Source organism: Haliotis rufescens, unplaced genomic scaffold, assembly GCF_023055435.1.
Source record: "Haliotis rufescens isolate VD_foot unplaced genomic scaffold, xgHalRufe1.0.p SCAF_19, whole genome shotgun sequence".
Taxonomy (NCBI): domain Eukaryota; kingdom Metazoa; phylum Mollusca; class Gastropoda; order Lepetellida; family Haliotidae; genus Haliotis; species Haliotis rufescens.
Window position 1 is genome coordinate 9,558,684 of NW_025963879.1, and position 19,518 is coordinate 9,578,201.

Genomic DNA, 19,518 nt, shown 5'->3' on the forward strand with positions numbered 1-19,518 from the left:
CGGCGCCTCAGACGACTGGGCAACCCGTGCCCCCTCTAATTTTAAGAGATTTTTGACTATATCATCACTCATCTGCCCTTGACCAGAAATGGGATAACACCTATAAAATCTACACTTAATGGAATCTTAAGATTTCTTCTTGGCTGATGATAGTAAATAACATTTCAAACCTGTGAGCAAAGCCTGAATGCTATGAGTCAAGATTTCTAATTTTAAGAGATTTTCTACTATATTATTTTTCATATAACCTTGACCAGAAATGGGATAACACCTATAAACTCTACAATAAAGGTAATCTTAAGATTTCTTCTTCAATGGTCATAGTATATAACATTTCAAACTTGTGAGCAGAATCTGAATGCTATGGGTCAATATTTCTAATGTTAAGAGATTGTTGACTATATTATTACTCACATCCCCTCGACCAGAAGTGGCATAAATGTAATGCTTACAAGAACGAAAGGAATCTTGAGAGTTTTGTTTTCTGAACATTGTCATTCACATTTACAACCTTTGAGAAACATGTACTTTGACAATAAGCTCTGCATATGAAACTACATAGTTTTAAAAAAAGCTTTGTCCCCTTCACAGCTGTAATAGGCTAACTGATCATCATGGAGGGACTGACTGCACAATGTATGACATTGTGCTAGGTCTGTACCTGCCTTGATAGAAACCACAGAAAAAAGTAAAAAGTAAAGGTATAATGACTTACCTACACATTCTCGTCTTTCAAAGAAATATTATCTTAGAAACTTCAGCCACTTGGCCTTCAACAGCAAGGACCAGACGACCATTTTGATCAAGTTGTGAAGGGAGTATAACTCTTACTGTTGCTTTGTCTTGCAAATAATAATGTCAATGATGACAGAGCATGAGATAACAAGTTCAGTTCTCTATTAGTAATGGGTTTATTAAATATATGTTATCTGTCTTAAGATGGTAATTTTGAAACCTTTCTAAATATCTCATTGTGAAATCCCCAGATTGATGTGATAGAAGACAGTTATGGTGAAGACAACATTTTGTTACATGAAAGACATTTAGAGAATAGTTTCATGTCTTTTTATGGTTTCTATGATCAACAATCAAATCCAAAGTTTTTGAGGTAGAGTATTAATTTTACTAATATTGTGAAACACTGAAATTATTTGGTAAACGAATCGTGGTATACTTGAGACAATAAAGACTTGGTCAACTTGTAGAATGAACAATTCAGAAAATGTCAGAAAAAAAATGACCTACAATTAGAACACAACTTTCAACTGCAAGTAAGAATCTAAACTACAACCTGGAATGCAACACTTGAAACATCAAGCCATCTAAGAAGAAAGTTGAAAGATTATAGCTGTCTTCCCAAGACATTATACCCCTTCATAGAGGCTTTTAACTGTAGACCAAATGTTATTGTCAACCTCACAATGAAAGGATTCTGGAGTCTTCTGTAACTTTGGGATGATTGTCTCCATCACTAGCCTCCTCTTCTTCAGCCTTCACCTTCTCTCCTTCACTAGCCTCCTCATCTTCAGCCTTCATCTTCTAAGATGGTAATTTTGAAACCTTTCTAAATATTTCAATCATATTAAATAATATCATTTAGATTCCATATGGTCTCCCCAGAAATATGAGGACATTTTGCTGGCTAAACGGTTATGAAAGCACGTATATGAGTCATTTTCAAAAGATGTCACTTTTTGAGTTTCCAAAATTACAAAATCCAATGGTTGATATAATATCTTTTTTTTGGTTTAAATGGAGTAACAAATATCTGAAGCTGTCAGTAACATCAAATGAAAGTCTTAATGGTGCTTTTAAGAAAGAGGAATAACCAGTTACCATGGCAACTGAAACTTGGCTTGTCTTTCCCATAACAATTTTTGTGTGAATTATTTTGGTTTGAAATTCATGAAAATGCAAAAAGCACATACGAAACATATTTATTTCTTCATATTTTTGTATATTAAACTTGAAGTGAGGATGAAGGGCATTTATTTAGTCTCTTAATGACCAATATGTACTCAGTGTCATTTCTTTGAAATACTGTTACCCCTTCAACATAAATATTATGATTTCTAAATTTTCAAGATTTCTTGGAGGTTTTTTATTTGATAAACAAAGATAAACTGTGATCAACTTATGTCTCATTGCGGAAACTTAAGACATATTAGGATATATATATTTTTTAAATGAGTGTGTTATAGGAAAGACATGCATGTTACAGGATTGACTATTTTTGTTACAGAAAAGACATTGCAAATTCATATCATCAGTATGAAAAGAGTGGTAAAGATTATCTTAAATGTTTCTTATGTATATAATAATGGTTGCAAAAGTAATACCAGTCATTATCTTTTTCAGTGATATTGATAATTCATTCCAACTTTTTAATGGATAAATTCTAAAATCTGCTACAGTAAGGACAGAAGTTTGTTACATGACAGAACAAATTACCATACAATGACATTTTAGATCACAAAGCAGTTTCCACATTTTTACTGTAATAGAAAATGTGTTACATTATAACTGTTACAGGAAAGACCTAAGACGTTACAGAACTAACAATGTGAAACGAAGTTTTGGTCAGCCTAGTTAGTTCACTATCATAAGTAAACAAAGGTTTACCAAACAGGGGTACCACTAGATGTAGTTGTAGTTATATTTCCATCTCATTGTGAAATCCCCAGATTGATGTGATAGAAGACAGTTATGGTGAAGACAACATTTTGTTACATGAAAGACATTTAGAGAATAGTTTCATGTCTTTTTATGGTTTCTATGATCAACAATCAAATCCAAAGTTTTTGAGGTAGAGTATTAATTTTACTTATATTGTGAAACACTGAAATTATTTGGTAAACGAATCGTGGTATACTTGAGACAATAAAGACTTGGTCAACTTGTAGAATGAACAATTCAGAAAATGTCAGAAAAAAAATGACCTACAATTAGAACACAACTTTCAACTGCAAGTAAGAATCTAAACTACAACCTGGAATGCAACACTTGAAACATCAAGCCATCTAAGAAGAAAGTTGAAAGATTATAGCTGTCTTCCCAAGACATTATACCCCTTCATAGAGGCTTTTAACTGTAGACCAAATGTTATTGTCAACCTCACAATGAAAGGATTCTGGAGTCTTCTGTAACTTTGGGATGATTGTCTCCATCACTAGCCTCCTCTTCTTCAGCCTTCACCTTTTCTCCTTCACTAGCCTCCTCATCTTCAGCCTTCACCTTCTCTCCATCACTAGCCCCCTCATCTTCAGCCTTCACTTTCTCTTCATCACTAGCCCCCTCATCTTCAGCCTTCACCTTCTCTCCATCACTAGCCCCCCTATCTTCAGCCTTCACCTTCTCTCCTTCACTAGCCTCATCATCTTCCGCCTTCACCTTCTCTCCATCACTAGCCCCCTCATCACCAGCCTTCACCTTCTCCATCACTAGCCCCCTCATCTTCAGCCTTCACCTTCTCTCCTTCATTAGCCTCATCTTCAGCCTTCACCTTCTCTCCATCACTAACCCCCTCATCTTCAGCCTTCACCTTCTCCTTCACTAGCCTCCTCATCTTCAGCCTTCACCTTCTCTCCATCACTAGCCCGCTCATCTTCAGCCTTCACCTTCTCTCCATCACTAGCCTCCAAATCTTCAGGCTTCACCTTCTTTCCATCACTAGTTTCCTCATCTTCAGCCTTCACCTTCTCTCCATCACTAGCCTCATCTTCAGCCTTCACCTTTTCTCCATCACTAGCCTCCTCCATCTTCAGCCTTCACCTTTTCTCCTTCACTAGCCCCCTCATCTTCAGCCTTCACCTTCTCTCCATCACTAGCCTCCTCATCTTCAGCCTTCACCTTCTCTCCATCACTAGCCCCCTCATCTTCAGCCTTCACCTTCTCAATCACTAGCCCCCTCATCTTCAGCCTTCCCCTTCTCTCCATCACTAGCCCCCTCATCTTCAGCCTTCACCTTCTCTCCATCACTAGCCCCCTCATCTTCAGCCTTCACCTTCTCTCCTTCACTAGCCTCATCTTCAGCCTTCAACTTCTCTCCATCACTAGCCCCCTTATCTTCAGCCTTCACCTTCTTTCCATCACTAGCCTCATCTTCAGCCTTCACCTTCTCTCTTTCACTAGCCTCTATTCAACCTACACTTTCTCTCCATCACGAGCCTCCTCATCTTCAGCCTACACTTTCTCTCCATCACTAGCCTCCTCATCTTCAGCCTTCACCTTCTTTCCAGTACTAGCCTCCCCATCTTCAGGCTTCATCTTCTTTCCATCACTATAGTTTCCTCATCTTCAGCCTTCACCTTCTCTCCATCACTAGCCTCATCTTCAGCCTTCACCTTTTCTCCATCACTAGCCTAATCTTCAGCCTTCACCTTCTCTCAATCACTAGCCTCCTCATCTTCAGCCTTCGACTTCTCTCCATCACTAGCTTCTTCATCTTCACTCTTCACTTTCTCTCTATCTCTAACAGCATCTTCAGCCTTCACCTTCTCCCATTCACTAACCACGTTTGGGGTAGATTGTGTATAGTGGTCTGTTCAAAACATTGGCCAAAGTGTGAATTTGCCAGATTCCCATAAAAGACTTGTCCCTCTTCACTTTGAGGGTTTTGAGTCGAAATATGCTTTGGACTATGTTGTCTGTGAGACAAGTTCCTGGAACATATATGTCAGAATACTGAGCATAATGACGTGGCAAGTTATGTCTCTTTACACTGACATCCTTCATTTATGCCTTGAGACGGGAAATTTCCATCAAGATCTTTGGCTTCATTGGCAACAAGTTCAGAGACTACTCTCACTGTCATTTCTGCTGCTCTGTCAATTGTCCCAAAAGCAAGTACACTGCCACATGATGGTGAGCAGTTACCATTTGATAACACAGTACAAGGATACAGCTCACCATTTGCCATTGCCATGGTTAATTAAGTTGTACAGTTCCACTATGAAATTCCACTTTGGAGTTGCTTTGTAGTCCAGTCAAGCACACATTGCTATTCAGTAAACCTTCATGAAATCAGCATTAGTGAATTTCAAATTATTTTGATGATGTAATGAAATCTATACATTATCATACTTGAGTGTTTGTCTTTGCCAACAAAGACCTTTTCAGAAAATAAAGAAGCGTGGAGGGTTGAATTTTAGTGCAGTGAAGAAATGTTTTTCTCCAAAACTCGTATTCTAAAACTTGTTTGACCTTTTAAAATAGAAAATACCCATAAGCTATAAGGTACTTCATGATCACTGCCATGATTCTATATTAAATGTAAAGTTTGTCTTTTCTATAACCATGGTACCATATTAACTCCGAAATCATAAACACTTATTTTAGCAAGCTTAGGAACAAGTAACTAAAATCTCATTGATCCCTTTAGTACAATATATCATCAAACTTCAAACATAACAGAGAGTAGTTACTTTGATTCTGATTGTCTTATGGAAATGTAGAATGTCATTACTGAAGCAAAACTGTCTTTGCCGTAACACATTTCTTATAACAATTAGGTGTTTCAATAATTTTTGCATAAAATGATGAAGTGCAAGTTTATCCAACAAACTGCTTGATTGAAATAATTAATTAGAATATTGAAAAAGAACAGAGAGTAATTTACTTTATAACTTTTCAATTGCAAAATGTCATTACAATAACAAAATATGTCTTTACTGTAACACATTTCTTATAAAAACCATATGTTCTGACAATGTTGCTCAAAATAATAAAATATAACTTTGTCTTTCAAACTGCTGAATTAAAATATTCAGTTGGAATGTTGAAAAAGAACAGAAAGTAATAGTTTTCTTACTTTATAGCTTATTAAGTGAAGAAAGTCATTACCATAACAAAATCTGTCTTAGCTGTAACAAAATTTAGTGTTACAGGAAAGACAAATCATTAGATAAAAAATTATATTGACTAATTAATGGTCCCTTCATGAAGCTGAATGTTCACACAATTTTCTGTTCATGAATTGGCACATAAACTTGGAACTTGAAATAACTATTTTGCCTCTGTTCCATTGAATCATAGCGTTATGGGAAATAATAAAATATAACTTTGTCTTTCAAACTGCTGAATTAAAATATTCAGTTGGAATGTTGAAAAAGAACAGAAAGTAATAGTTTTCTTACTTTATAGCTTATTAAGTGAAGAAAGTCATTACCATAACAAAATCTGTCTTAGCTGTAACAAAATTTAGTGTTACAGGAAAGACTGTTACAGGAAAGACAAATCATTAGATAAAAAATTATATTGACTAATTAATGGTCCCTTCATGAAGCTGAATGTTCACACAATTTTCTGTTCATGAATTGGCACATAAACTTGGAACTTGAAATAACTATTTTGCATCTGTTCCATTGAATCATAGCGTTATGGGAAAGACATGAAATGAAAATACTCATCATTTCCTTCCCTTTTTGGTTAACTTTTGGTGCTTATTTGTCATTTGGTGAGATTTTGTCATGCCGGGTATTACATTTTGTATATTTTCTTTTAAAACAATGAGAAAAAGAATAGGGTGGTGGGTGAATCAAAGGAACATTAAAGAAATATTTTTCAACAAGGGAAATCTTTTTCAACTCTAATATTTCTATTCGTAATTAGTTTCTTATATTTCTTAAGTTAGACTTCTAAGATGAAGCACAAACTCTCTCACATCCTGCATCTGCTATGCCTGGAAGCAGTTACATGCGCCTCCACTATTAATATAAAAAAATAGTTGCTTTTTATCATCATGTACACAATAATCAAATGGAGTGATTTTGAATAATTGTTACCACTAAAATCTAACATGATAATGATAGTAATATTTACAAAAAATGACTTTGGAACTAGAGAATACAAACAAAAATACACGCATCAGTTGCCAGAGGGCTGTGAGGTGTTGGGGCTTAGAAATCCATTGAAAAGTACAAATTTAACTGTACCCCTTTCAACTCTGACATGTCGAGTAATCATTGTTATATATTCAAAATAATTAATATTATTATATTGATGTACATACCCTCCCACATATATTTTGTGAACATCATCGCCTATTGTACAATGTCATGAGTATTTATTCCTAGACATTTACCTGCTGTGTTACTGTGTATGAGAAGAAATATGTCCAACTCTCATAACTCTTGAAAAATAGCATAACATAAACATCCTAGGAACTTGAATTATTACGCCTGTATCCCCACCAATGAGTGGCATAACATCTTTAAAATACATAAATTAGAGAATAATTGTATTTTCATTTGGCTTTTGCTATTTTGTAGAGAAACACTGTGTTCAGAAGTGGCCAAGATAGCTATTTAACAGAAAATTTACTCTGTTACAGAAAATTAAACATGTCACCACCTCACAAAGGTTATGATATGATAGACAATTAAATAATACATTTGGGAGTGATATCATGGTTAGAAATTAAACATGGCAATGGGCATTAATTACAGATAATAAGCAACACGACCATTGTTATAGGAATTGCATTTTTTCATGAGCGATATGGATAAAAAGAAGAAATTGTATTCCGCTTTAGTTCCGCATTACCACTTTTATACGCTGCTATATTTAGCTGTAAATGGTTGATATCGAGTCAGTAGCATTGCCATTGGCGCACTTTGCAGAACGTAGTAAAAATAAAAAATACAAGAAGTGCAGATGATTTTGCTCTTTTATTAAATGTTTGTCAATTAAACACATAGTTGCATGCCAGAGACATAATTCTCTACGGTGTTTATCCCAGTTCTGGTCGCTACACACATTTGTGACGTTACTTACTTATATTGGAGATTTAACGTGCGCTTTCCGACTGCAAGCGTATGTCGCACACGGCGACGTCTGACTGACTGATATAGGAGATTAAACGTGCGCTTTCCGACTGTAGCGTATTTCGCACACGGGCCTGGCCGGGCCATTTAGTGTATTGCTAAAAGGGTGAAAGCGACGGTTACTTACCTACTTACATTGGAGATTTTACGTGCGCTTTCCGACTCTAGCGTATTTCGCACACGGGCCATTTAGTGTATTTCCGAAAAGGGAAAGAAAATTGGCAACCCAGTGGGGGAATTTAGTGGTTGCTTATGTAGAAAAATTTGAAATTTTTGAGATTTGGAATAGATGCCAAGGGGGTATAGTGGGCGGACTAAGGGAGTTGATTAAGGTGTGATTGTTGGTTTATGTGGTTTGTTTGGTAGTTTGTTGGATATTAGATGCGCTTCATTAGGTCTGTTTTAATTAAGTATACGCCTGAGGCTTTAAATTTTTGTATTTTATTTTGTGGGTTTAGGATTGCTTCTAGAGTAAGAGCCTTATCTAGATTGAGGGTTGTTTGTAGTGTAGCTCGGTGTGTTTGGTAGTGGGGCCAGTGTATGAGTGCGTGCTCTGGGGTTTCTAGGTGTTTGCAGTGTGGGCACTTTCCTGTTGCGTGTTTTTTAATTTTTTTGAGGTGGCTATTTAGGTTGGTGTGTCCTGTTTGGAGTTAAGTGATTATTCTATCGATTTTTGGGATGGATGAAGGGTTTTTGGTTTGGTTAAGGGTTTTTGAGAACTTTTTTAATTTGGCTATTTGATTTTAGATAGAGGTTATGCCATTTTTTGGTGATTTTTCGTTTGTTGAAACTTTTGATCTCTGATTTGGATATGGGTTGCTTTAAGCTTATTTCAGGGATTTTGAGGGATAGTTTAGCGGCTTTGTCGGCGTTTTCGTTGCCGTATATTCCTACGTGGGCGGGGATCCTGATGAATACTATTTGTTTGCCTGCCTCTGTTAAGTTGTTTGCGCTTTTTAGTATTTGGTTTATGAGTTTTTGGCGGTTTTTGGTGTTTTTATTTTGGAGGGCCTGCAGTCCACTTAGTGAGTCTGTGAGTATTAGGATTTTTTTTATGTTTTTTAGATTGCTGGTTATGGAGGGCTGAGGCTATGCCCATTAGCTCTGCTGTAAAGATAGATTGGTTGTTTGGGAGTCGAAAGGATTGTGTATTTCTAGTTGGTTGTGCGATGTGGACTCCGAAACCTGTGTGGTTGGAGATCGGATCAGAGGATCCGTCTGTGTAGATGTGACACCAATTTGGCCAATTTTCGTTTATGTATGCTAGTGTAGTGGATTTAGCTATGTTTGGGTCGGTTTGTTTATTTATTGAGTTGGCTAGAGATATGTCTATTTTGGGGATTTTGAGTTTTGGGGTAAATATATTTGATTGTTTGCAGTTTTGTTTTAGGTTGTTTATTTGGTGTTCGTTTAGGTAGTTGGTTATTCGTTGGGATATTGGTGTAAGTAGAGGGTGTTTCCTAGTTAGAGCTTGGTTTTGAGGTCGGATATTTTGGTTTATTAGGTTTTGGATGAGGGGGTTTGATTGAGACGCGGCCCAGAAGTTTAAGGTTAAGTGTTGTCTGCGTAGATTTAGTGGCATTTCTCCTGTAAGGGCCTGGAGTGAAGTGAGAAAGGTGCCATGTTGGGTACGTGTGACTAATCTAAGAGCCTGATATTGTATTGAGTCTAGTTTTTGGGTTAGAGTTTGGTTTAGAGTATCGTAGATGGCAAAGCCTTAGTCTAGTTTAGATCTAATTAGTGAAATGTATCTTAGTGAGAAAAGGGTATCTTTAGAGGCCCCCCAGTTGGAGCCAATGAGACATCTTAGTGTGTTTAAGTCTTTGCTGCATTTAGTAGTTTGGTATTTTACGTGAGCATCCCATGAGAGATGTTGATCGAAAAATTAGGCCTAGGAATTTAGTTTGTTTTTGGAATTTGATTGGTTTGTTGATTAGCTGAAGATTAGGGGTGGCCGGTTTCATGTTTTTGTGTTTGAATACTATTCCTGTTGTTTTTTCCGAGTTTAGGGAGAAGTCCCATTTGTCAGCCCGTTGCTGTATTTTGTTTAGGGATTTTTGGAATAGATTTTGGGATATTTTGATACTTTTAGTGCGGATCCAGAGGGCTCCGTCATCTGCGAATTTGGATGTGTTTATTTTAGGGGATAGGCCCTCGAAGAGATCATTTATCATTATATTAAAGAGTGTGGGGCTGAGGATACTGCCCTGGGGAGTGCCATTTTCTAGGGGACACTGGTCCGATAGTGCATGGTCTATACCCACTGTTATTTTACGATCGTTTAGAAAGTCCTGGATGTAGTTTATTATTTGTCCTTTTAGTCCTATTTCTTTAAGTTTTTGTATTAGCCCGTTGTGCCAAACCATGTCGAATGCTTTGGAGAAGTCCAGAAAGATGCCTGTTGTGTATTGTTTGTTGAGTTGTCCTGTCTTAATGTCCTGTTCTAGTCGGGCGAGATTATCTAAGGTTGAGCGGCCAGGAGTGAAGCCGCTTTGGTCTGGGTTTATGATGTTATTTTGAGTTAAGTAGTGTTGTAGTCTATTTTTGGCCATAGATTCCATTACGTTACATAGGTTTGAGGTTAGGGATATTGGTCTATAAGAATTAGCCTGATTAGTTGGTTTATCGGATTTAGGGATTGGGATGACAAGTGCCTGTTTCCAGGGAGTTGGTACCTGTCCGTTTTGATAGATTAGGTTATATAATTTAAGTAGTGCCTGGAGTAGTGTATGTGTGTGGGGGGGGGGGGGGGGGTTATTTTTTGGTTGGGTGTTAGGTCTATTCCTGGGGCAGTTCCCTTTTTCCTATTTTGGAGTACGTACAGGAGTTCTTCCATTGAGTAAGGTTGGTTTATTTCGTGGTTATCATTATTTGGTTCTTTGGTAGGTTTGGCTTCTGCTTTAAGTTTTTGTTGGAATTTTTCGCTGAAGTTATTGTTGCTGCTTATGGCCGAGAAGTGGTTTGCTAGGTTATTTGCCTTTTCGGTAGGGTTGGTTGAGTTGTTTATGTTGGGTGTTTTTTTGTGACGTTTTAAGCCTCTAATGGCGTGGATTTTTCGCCAGACTGTTCTGGCATCTGTGCGGTTATTTACTCCTTCACAAAAAAAATTCCAATCTCTGGTTTTAGCTATTTTGACTACACTCTAAACCCAAGTGTTCCACTTCTGAACACTAGACAGAACACATGGATGTAACACTTTTAGAACGCGTCCATGTGTTCTGAAAATATTCTGAACGTTGATGTTCTCGACCCAGAACAGGAGTGTTCTACAAACATATTTAGAACGCTTCAACGTGTTCTGACGATGTAACGCTTTTAGAACGCCTGTAAAGTGTTCTGGACCGAGATTCAGAACACTACACGTTCTCGGACACGTACTTCCACATTACTGAAACGACAACTCATCGTGTGTGTCGAATACAATTTACCCGATGTTTTTCAAGGTGTAAGAATTTAAACCATACACCCATGCATATTCTCTGGCATAAAATCACACGGACGAAATTCTGAACTGCAACCATGAATTCTTTATTATATTTGTTTGGGATGATCATGGATATTCAAGTCACTTATGAGTCAGAGTTCTTCATGAAACATTACAAACTGTTGTGTAGCAAATTGAAGCATACTTCCATACTTAAGATAACTTAAGTTTCAAGCGCATGTACTTCGCAGATGTTTCTTGTGGGTAAATATCCCCAAAGGACGATGTTCGTAACAGCGACATGACCATCGCAGGCTTCAGGAAACTTCATGTCAAATATGACTCCCCAACATCCTACAACACAAAACATTTATTTGATCATAGTCATATAGTTATCAAACTCGTACATATTACATAGGACATTCTAACAAATGTTCGTTAGTAAACCCAAGATTACCGTGACATTTGTTTCATTATTTATAGGTTGCAAAATGTTTTGCCAAAAATGTCATTTGACTAACAAAGTTACCACTTACTTGGATAAAGGTTAGAGCAAAATATACACAAGTACCTTCTTATTTGATCTGCAAAACCTTGTGTCTTTTCCTCCTTTGTGTAGACGTGTGCCCTGTGCAATAATTTCCATGGATGGTACTGATTATCTGCAATGCACCCTGAAATAGAAACAACAAGACTGATTCTCTAAAATATTTCACATAAAATAGCCAAAAACATGTCCTGTGAAGGTTTAGTTCTTTTTGTTCATTACATACTTACACTACTCTCTGCTGATTTCGATGCATTGTCGATGCTTGCTGATCATGCCCTCGGATCCCAAATTTAGATGTTCAGAGATTTGTTGCACGTAGCCCGCTTCGCACTTTCAGGCGATTCATATAGAACCTGAAATATATATTCATTTTATTTGAACATCATTCAAATAAACGGAAACGTTCAAATAGTGACACTTGCAATTTGGATTGGAATTTCATCTCATAATTTATAAATAAAGCGTGTGGAACAATGGCAGAAATGACGGTCAAAATGGCGAGTAATATGTCGTCTGCTATGCGTTTTGTAAGGGGCCGGTTTTACTTCGTTGGGATCAGCATATGAATATATCGCCGAAATATTACATTATTTTAGGTACGTATTAAATATGAAACAAAAGTATTCCTAGATGGATACTTACGACAGACACCTCAGATCATAGGAAATTGTAGCGCCAAATACATGCGACGTCACGCCAGTTTCTCACATAACGGATGTGAATCACAGAGCATGGACAGCTTTGAATGCTTGTTAGAAAAACAGAACACCGATGTTCTATTAATGGAACACGTGTTCTCGCATATAACATTATAGAACACAGCAGAACACACGCGTTCTAGGAGAGAACGCAGGCGCTCAGCAAATAGACCGTATATGTTCCAGAGCACCCATTAAAGATCCAGCTAAAATTAGCCATCAGAATGCCAGTGTTCTGATACACGTAAATGTCCCCAATGCAAGCAAGTTATTTCCATGTATTAGCAATGAGTTGTATTTCAGTAATGTTTCTTGTTGTATTTATTCAGGCTACATATGAGTTATTATTAACACAAAGTATGCCATGTTTATAAACTATTTATTATTCATCAAACTCAAAATATAACCCTTCTTATACACATTTTCTGTTTGACATACCAATCTACCAGCCTCTCTTCTTCTCAAAAATAAATATTCCGAAAACACAAATATGATGGTCGAATTTAAATTTGTCTAACAGCATTCAGCACATTAACTCTGCTAATGTGCATGGACTTCTCCCAGGAGAGAACACACGCGTTCTACATCAGATCACAGGCGTTCAGCAATAGAACACGTGCTGCACGAATTAGAACATTCGTATTCTGTGGCAGAACGTATGGACGCGTCCAGTGTTCTATATTAGAACACATAGATTTAGAGTGTAGTTTTTGGACCTTGTGGTTCAGTTCGTGAGCTACCGTTATATGGTTATGGTCGCGTTTGGCTCTATTGAAGGCTGTTTTACGTTTGCGTCTAGTTTGTTCTATTTCCTCGTTCCACCATGGTACCGAGGGTTTGCCTACTTTATTTGTTTTATAAGGGATTGATGCTTTGGCTGCGTTAATTATGTAGTCTGTTAGGTTTTTACAGTAGATTTCTGGGTCCTTATTTTCTAGTTTGGTTAGGTTGGCTTGGTTGCAGATCTCTTGAAATTTGTCCCAGTTAGCTTGGTTATAGCTGAATTTTGGTTCTAGTTTGCTGTTTGGGTAGGAACGTTTGTATTGCCTATGGTAATGTTTATGGGGAAGTGGCCACTACCTAGTGGGGCGTCGTGAACTTCCCATTGTGTACTTTGGGCCAGATCTGGGATGCATATGGTTAGGTCGATAGCCGACATTTTATGGTTACTCTTATCGTATCTAGTTGGTTGGTTATTGTTTAGGAGTACAAGGTGATTTGTTTCTGTCCATTCAGAGATTAGTTTGCCATGATTATCTATTTTTCATCTATGCTCCAGGTAGGGTGGTGAGCGTTAAAGTCTCCTAGGAATATAGTTGATTTATTGCTTATTTGGAGTAATTTGTTTAGGTCCTCAGCATGAATTCTTTGTTCTGCCCAGTGGTATATGTTTATGATGTTTATTTTTTGGTTTTTGAGACTTATTTGGATGCCGTTTGCTTCTAGGTTTGGTGTGTTTATTTTGATTTCTTCGTAGTTAATGTCTTCTCTAATTAGTATTATTAATCCTCCTGCGGCTCTAGCGGTTTGGCTCGGTCTGTTCTAACTGAGTTGTAGTTTGGCAGAGTAAATTTAGATTTTTTTGAGAATTTGGTTTCTTGGATGCAGGCAATGTGCGGACCCTTATCTTGTTTAAATTTAGCTTTTAGTTCGTGGCCGTGGGAATTAAGTCCGTTGGCATCCACTGAAATATGTTTAGGCCTTCCATTATTTGGGCTTTTAGTGGTTGGAGGTTAGGTTTGATTTAGGTTTGGGGTTTTTACTTGGTTGAGGTAGGGCTTAATGATGTAAGGCCGATGCTGAAGAATTCGTAGGTAAGGGTTGTCAGTTTAAGTTTATTTGCTACGGTGTAGAAAGCTTTAGTGCTAGCGTTTGGATTTATTTCCCTTAGCATGTATGCGAGAAGGATGGTTAAGTTATTTAGTTTGTTGTTTGAAAGCGACGGTTGTCAGTGGAGGCTTTTGAAGAAGGGTAGTGCGTCGTCTAAAAATAGCGACCAATGAAAAATTACAAAACATAGTGTATGTTTAATATTTCGAAGGCGCTCACAGCCATCGTCTCATTGGCCTGTGCCGGCTCCTATATTGTGATATTGGAGACGGGGCCCAGCTTACAGATTGGAAAGCGGAACAAGTGCAGCGACACCAAGCGGAGGATCCGGGAACCAGTCTAGTGGGGGCCCAGCTTTATACCAGCTCCTAGCTTGGCGCAAGTTTACGACGCGCATAGGGAGCCGGGAACCAGCTTTACAAAGTGGAGGACCCAGGAACCAGTTTAGTACTTCCGTAAGTCAGAATGGCGTGCGTTCCTTTTTTTCGGAAACTCGACAGTTATTCACGCATTGGTGAGTGTTATCAACAAGATATTTAAGTCGTTTGCGATACATGACTACCATAAATTCCTGCCCCCGAAAATCGACGTAAAGGCAACGTAAATTAGTGAATATTGTCAGTCACCAACTGATTTCATATTAATGCTTCGCGTAGCCAAGTAGCCTTGTGAAATGTTGTTGATATATGTAGTGGTACAGTTATCTAGAACACCAAACTAACTGCCTTTTGCAGGTAAATTGGGACAAAGCCATTATTTTGTTAAAAATGGTATTTGTTTTACAGTTTAGGTATTGTAACAATTCACATCAGACCTAATGCAAAAAATGCAAGTTTTAAGCTATTGCAAATCATTAAGGCTTCCTCTTTGTTGTTCCTGATATCAGTGCAATACAAGTCTCCTCGAAAGCCGTGGCATTAGTCATGACAATAACAGGAACTCAGAAGTATATAATCCCATTTGGGAATTCGCACTAACATTTGCTGCTGAGCAGGCCTAGTTAATCCCTGTAAGAATCATACATCTAGACTATCTGTATTTTATACATGAAATCACCAGTTTTCATTTTTCAAGTTAAACTGATTACACAAAAGCAAATTGCACCAAAACTCTATGTAAATGTATTGTAAATTTCACTTCCCTGTCCGATAGCTGAGACAAGGTGATATTTTCATCGTATTCTGACTTTTAGATAAGACATAGATTCACGGCCAACAAAATTATAAGCTATGATCACCCTGTATATCACCCAATATGTCAATCTCATTCAAATGAAATCATTATTTGGCTATGATAAATTTCTGCATGTATATATGTCAACCCCTCCAAAGGAGGTCACTTCAGTTCAGATTTTCTTATAGGTGCAGAGGCTTTTAAATTCTTAGCATTATAGAGCGATTTATTCAGAACCACCAATAGGATTTCCATATCTTGAAAACTAGGTTAAATGGCCAGCTCTGAATCTAAATAAAAAGATCAGTGCCATTATATTATTGTGGATATATTGTACGCCCATTTTTTTCTGAGCACCTTGCCATCAAGCATCTTCCCGAGGCAAATGAGTTAACTGACCATAAAAGTCCAGTTTCCACCCTTGCCGAACTAGGCTAGTATTATGGAGTTACATTTTGGCTGGACTAACGAGTTTATGCATAGTCCAATCAAAATCGCGCACTGAAATCGAAATCCGGTTCGTACACTGTCATACAGATTTCGGTCGATTGCAGGATTTGCAAAGAATGTTCACCACCAACTCGTTGTCAGCAGATATTTTCCAAATCTTTTCATGTTTTTAATCAAGGCGCCCACGTGATTTGATGCATTTCGCGATGTAAGACCCGTTTTATCACAATATAGATCTTGATTGTCGATCGGATCTAACTGACCGGGCGTCACCATTTTGTGTGAAGCAAACGCAAGTGACAGAGAGGTGGAATCTGATTGGTCCATAGGAGAGGCTTAGAAGGGACATGACTGTTAATAGACACTGGTGGCCCTACGATCGAGCCCAGTTATTCCAGCCTAGTTCGGCAAGGGTGGAAACTGGACTTTTAAAGTCAGTTAACTCTCTTGCCTCGGGAAGATGGCCATCGAGGGAATATTAATGTTCTGTGTGAGCTTGCTTTCTGAATCAAGTTGGTAAAGAAAGGAAGCAGAATTCATTGGCTCAAGAACCAATGTGAATTTCATTTATTACAAATGTTATGTTTGGGATAACGCATTCTTAGTAAAGTACAGATTCTGGTAATTCTTTGTGTTGGGTTGGTTTAAAATGTAAATTGGCATGGCGCCCATGGAAGGAAACCTTTAAAAAGCTATAAATACACAATGCCATTGAGAAATTGGTCAAATGTAACAAATGTAATGTTTGGGATAGCACTTTCCTTGTATGCTGCTGATTAGGTGCCCCACTGGGGGAGTGTGGGTTAGAAACCCAGATGGGACTCAACCCTAAAAAGTACTAGAATCTGTACTTTACAAAGAAAGTGCTATCCAAAAAAATGACAATAGTTACATTTGACCACTTTCTAAATGGCATTGTGTATTCAAAACTTCATTTAGAATGGGTAGTGAAACATTGATCAGAGTTCATCTGAGGTGACCTGCTTTGAAGTTTACCAGATCATTATGCAGAGAGATAATAGATAAGCACGAAAAAACATGTTGTTATTCTTGATCCACATCCACATTATTGTTGATCATTCCATTTGTAAACATTTTGTTGTTTGGCACTGTATACAATGGCGGGTATGTTGTCAGAAGTGACACAGTGGTGTGAGAGCTGCACAGTTGAATTATGGAATTTATGATATTTTAGGGTTTTAACAATTAGGTTCCATCCTGAAACATATTGTGAGTTATTTGCTTTAATTCATATCAGTGAAAATCCAGGTTAGAATAGGTCTTTAGTAACCCATGCTTGCTGTAAAATGCGACTATGCTTGATGTAAGAGGCGACTAACGGAATTGGGTGGTCAGACTCGCTGACTTGGTTGATGCATGTCAATTATATTGTCATTGTATCCCAAATGCATAGATCTATGCTCATGATGTTAATCATTCGAATGTTTGGTCCAGACTCAATTGTCTGGTCCAGCCTCTATTATTTACTGACCACCGTCATATAGCAAGAATATTGCTGAGTGTGGTGTTAAGCAACAAACAAAGAACAATTCATAGCTGATGTTTTTTTGTTAGAGTCGGGTTTCTTCAAGCATGTCAAGTACTGTTTTTGTAATAAAATGTTGAGTGCATTCATGCCAGAGATTAAGTTGTTATGCTGGTTTTTATCTTACAGCTGTCTGGATATATTTCATGATCATCAATATTTAAATGTTTCTAGGTGGGTCTCTTTAAAATATCTACATGATCTATATTCTAAATTTTTTACTTATCCTGCATTACTCCTTAATGCTTTTACTGCTTACCTTACGGCAACAAGAAGACAGTGCAACGGTGATAGTCTTCAGTGAAGAAATAAAGATATTGTTGATTTCAAGTCCAACTATTTTACGGACCAGCCACCTGAGACATCCAACTCTGCTAGATCTGTGACGCCGGCACAAGACGCTCAGATGCGAGTAGCACAGGTGCAAGCCATGATCCAATCAGTGTCTACCAGAGGACTATACGATGATAAGTGGGGATCATTTGAGACTTTTTGCAAGGCAAAAAATCAAGACCCTACTACTGCGTAATCACAAATCCTAGCGTATTTTTGTATGATTTTTCACACACATTAAAAGTTGTTATGTACAGTGTTCCCTCGTTATCGAGTGCTTCTGTTATAACGCGAGGTAAAGCATAGCTCCCAAAATTTACTAACATTTTTAATAAACTCAAGTTTTCAAATGACACAATGTTTTCCCCCATCTCAGAAAACATTATCAGCTAATCACCACGATCACCTAACACCGGAAATACCATTCAACAACTGAAGTACGCAATTTAATCCTATCATTATAATATCTGGTGATAAAAAAATTGTTCATTGTTTATCTGGACTAGAGTTTGCGATATATTTGATTAATTGTATTCAATATTTCATTCAATAATTATAATGATGTTTACAATAATTTCGGCGAAATCGTATGCGAAGTGATTGGTAGATCGCACAACTCAACGTTATTTACAGCAACCACGATCAGATTATCGCTATTGATGCCTTGAAACAAACTTTTGTTGCAAGAGAATGGATACGCATATCATAAATGCCGTACCATGACTTGCTAAAAGTCATATTTGAGGCAGTTGGACCATTAAATGTCAACATAACGTTTTCATAATCGAAATACATGTTGCGCGGGAAGTCCATACGGTGACTGGTCAAATTCGTTACATACGTCAAAAAATATCCTGCATACCTTCTGTACCAAGTGCTATGCTTATGGTTCTTATAATTTTAAAATATATATACTAAAATAGCACGATATTGGAATTTATTATTCCGGATAAAAAAATGATTTCAGATACAATTTCTTCCGACCATTGCATCAAAATTCTTTGAAGTTGTATCATTGGGTACGTTTTAACTGAATCACTGGTAGATTGGGAGGAAACGTGTGCACAGCTGAATGCTATTTCCGGCTTAGTTTACAAGAAAATACACACAGTAATCTCTGCATATAAAACAATGCCTTGGAGAGCAGGAAATACATTTTAAATGGTAAATCATCATAACTAGTGATGTTTTATATCAAATTTCATACTTTTATTGACCAAGTTTGTTATACCTGTTTATTCACCTGAATTCGCTGAAGAGATACGATAACGCTCATCAATTATTTGGACCCCATGTAGCGTTGTTTGTTTTTTAAAATGTCCGGACAGAAAAATTTAAATGTCCGGTAAGCAATATTTTAAGCCGGACATATGAGATTCCCAATCGAACATGTCCGGCGCATATGACCGTTTCCGGATCCCTGCCTCCTACATCTGCATACCAATAGACACTTGAAAGGTAGCACCATTACTATGTATTTGGTTGCACTTAACTCAGTGTTGGCTGTTCCAGAAAATTGCAAGATGACTAAGGTCCCAGAACTACAGGCCCTACTACGCTCATTCAGGCTTGAGGATCAGGCTAAGTTCCGCCAACCTGCTTGGCCCCCCCTCGAGCCCCTCTGTGCAGCCTCATTTTATGACCTCACCAAGTAAACAATATTTTTCTTGGCTTTAGCCCAGGAGGCACAG

At 37.6% G+C, this 19,518-nt stretch overlaps 1 protein-coding gene and 1 long non-coding RNA gene across 6 annotated transcripts in view; one reads left to right on the forward strand and one right to left on the reverse strand.

Annotated features, from left to right (window-relative positions):
* Positions 1–11,096: 11,096 nt before the first annotated feature.
* LOC124136406 lies at positions 11,097–12,433 on the reverse strand. Its single transcript, XR_006861353.2, has 3 exons — positions 12,025–12,433; positions 11,819–11,921; positions 11,097–11,601 (listed from the first exon to the last, which is right to left on the reverse strand). It is a non-coding gene; the product is annotated as an uncharacterized LOC124136406 (long non-coding RNA).
* A 1,854-nt stretch (positions 12,434–14,287) lies between these two features.
* The window catches only part of LOC124113324 (ubiquinone biosynthesis protein COQ9, mitochondrial-like), a 70,725-nt gene continuing 65,494 nt past the window's right edge, over positions 14,288–19,518 (forward strand). For 2 of the 5 annotated variants that reach the window (XM_048398845.1, XM_046473608.2), the window contains exon 1: positions 14,697–14,839. In XM_048398845.1, the coding sequence (XP_048254802.1) occupies positions 14,791–14,839 (49 nt within the window). In that variant the 5' untranslated portion in view covers positions 14,697–14,790. Of the gene's footprint in view, positions 14,840–19,518 lie in introns of all 5 variants that reach the window. The other 3 variants (XM_046473607.2, XM_046473606.2, XM_048398846.1) reach the window with 3 other exon arrangements.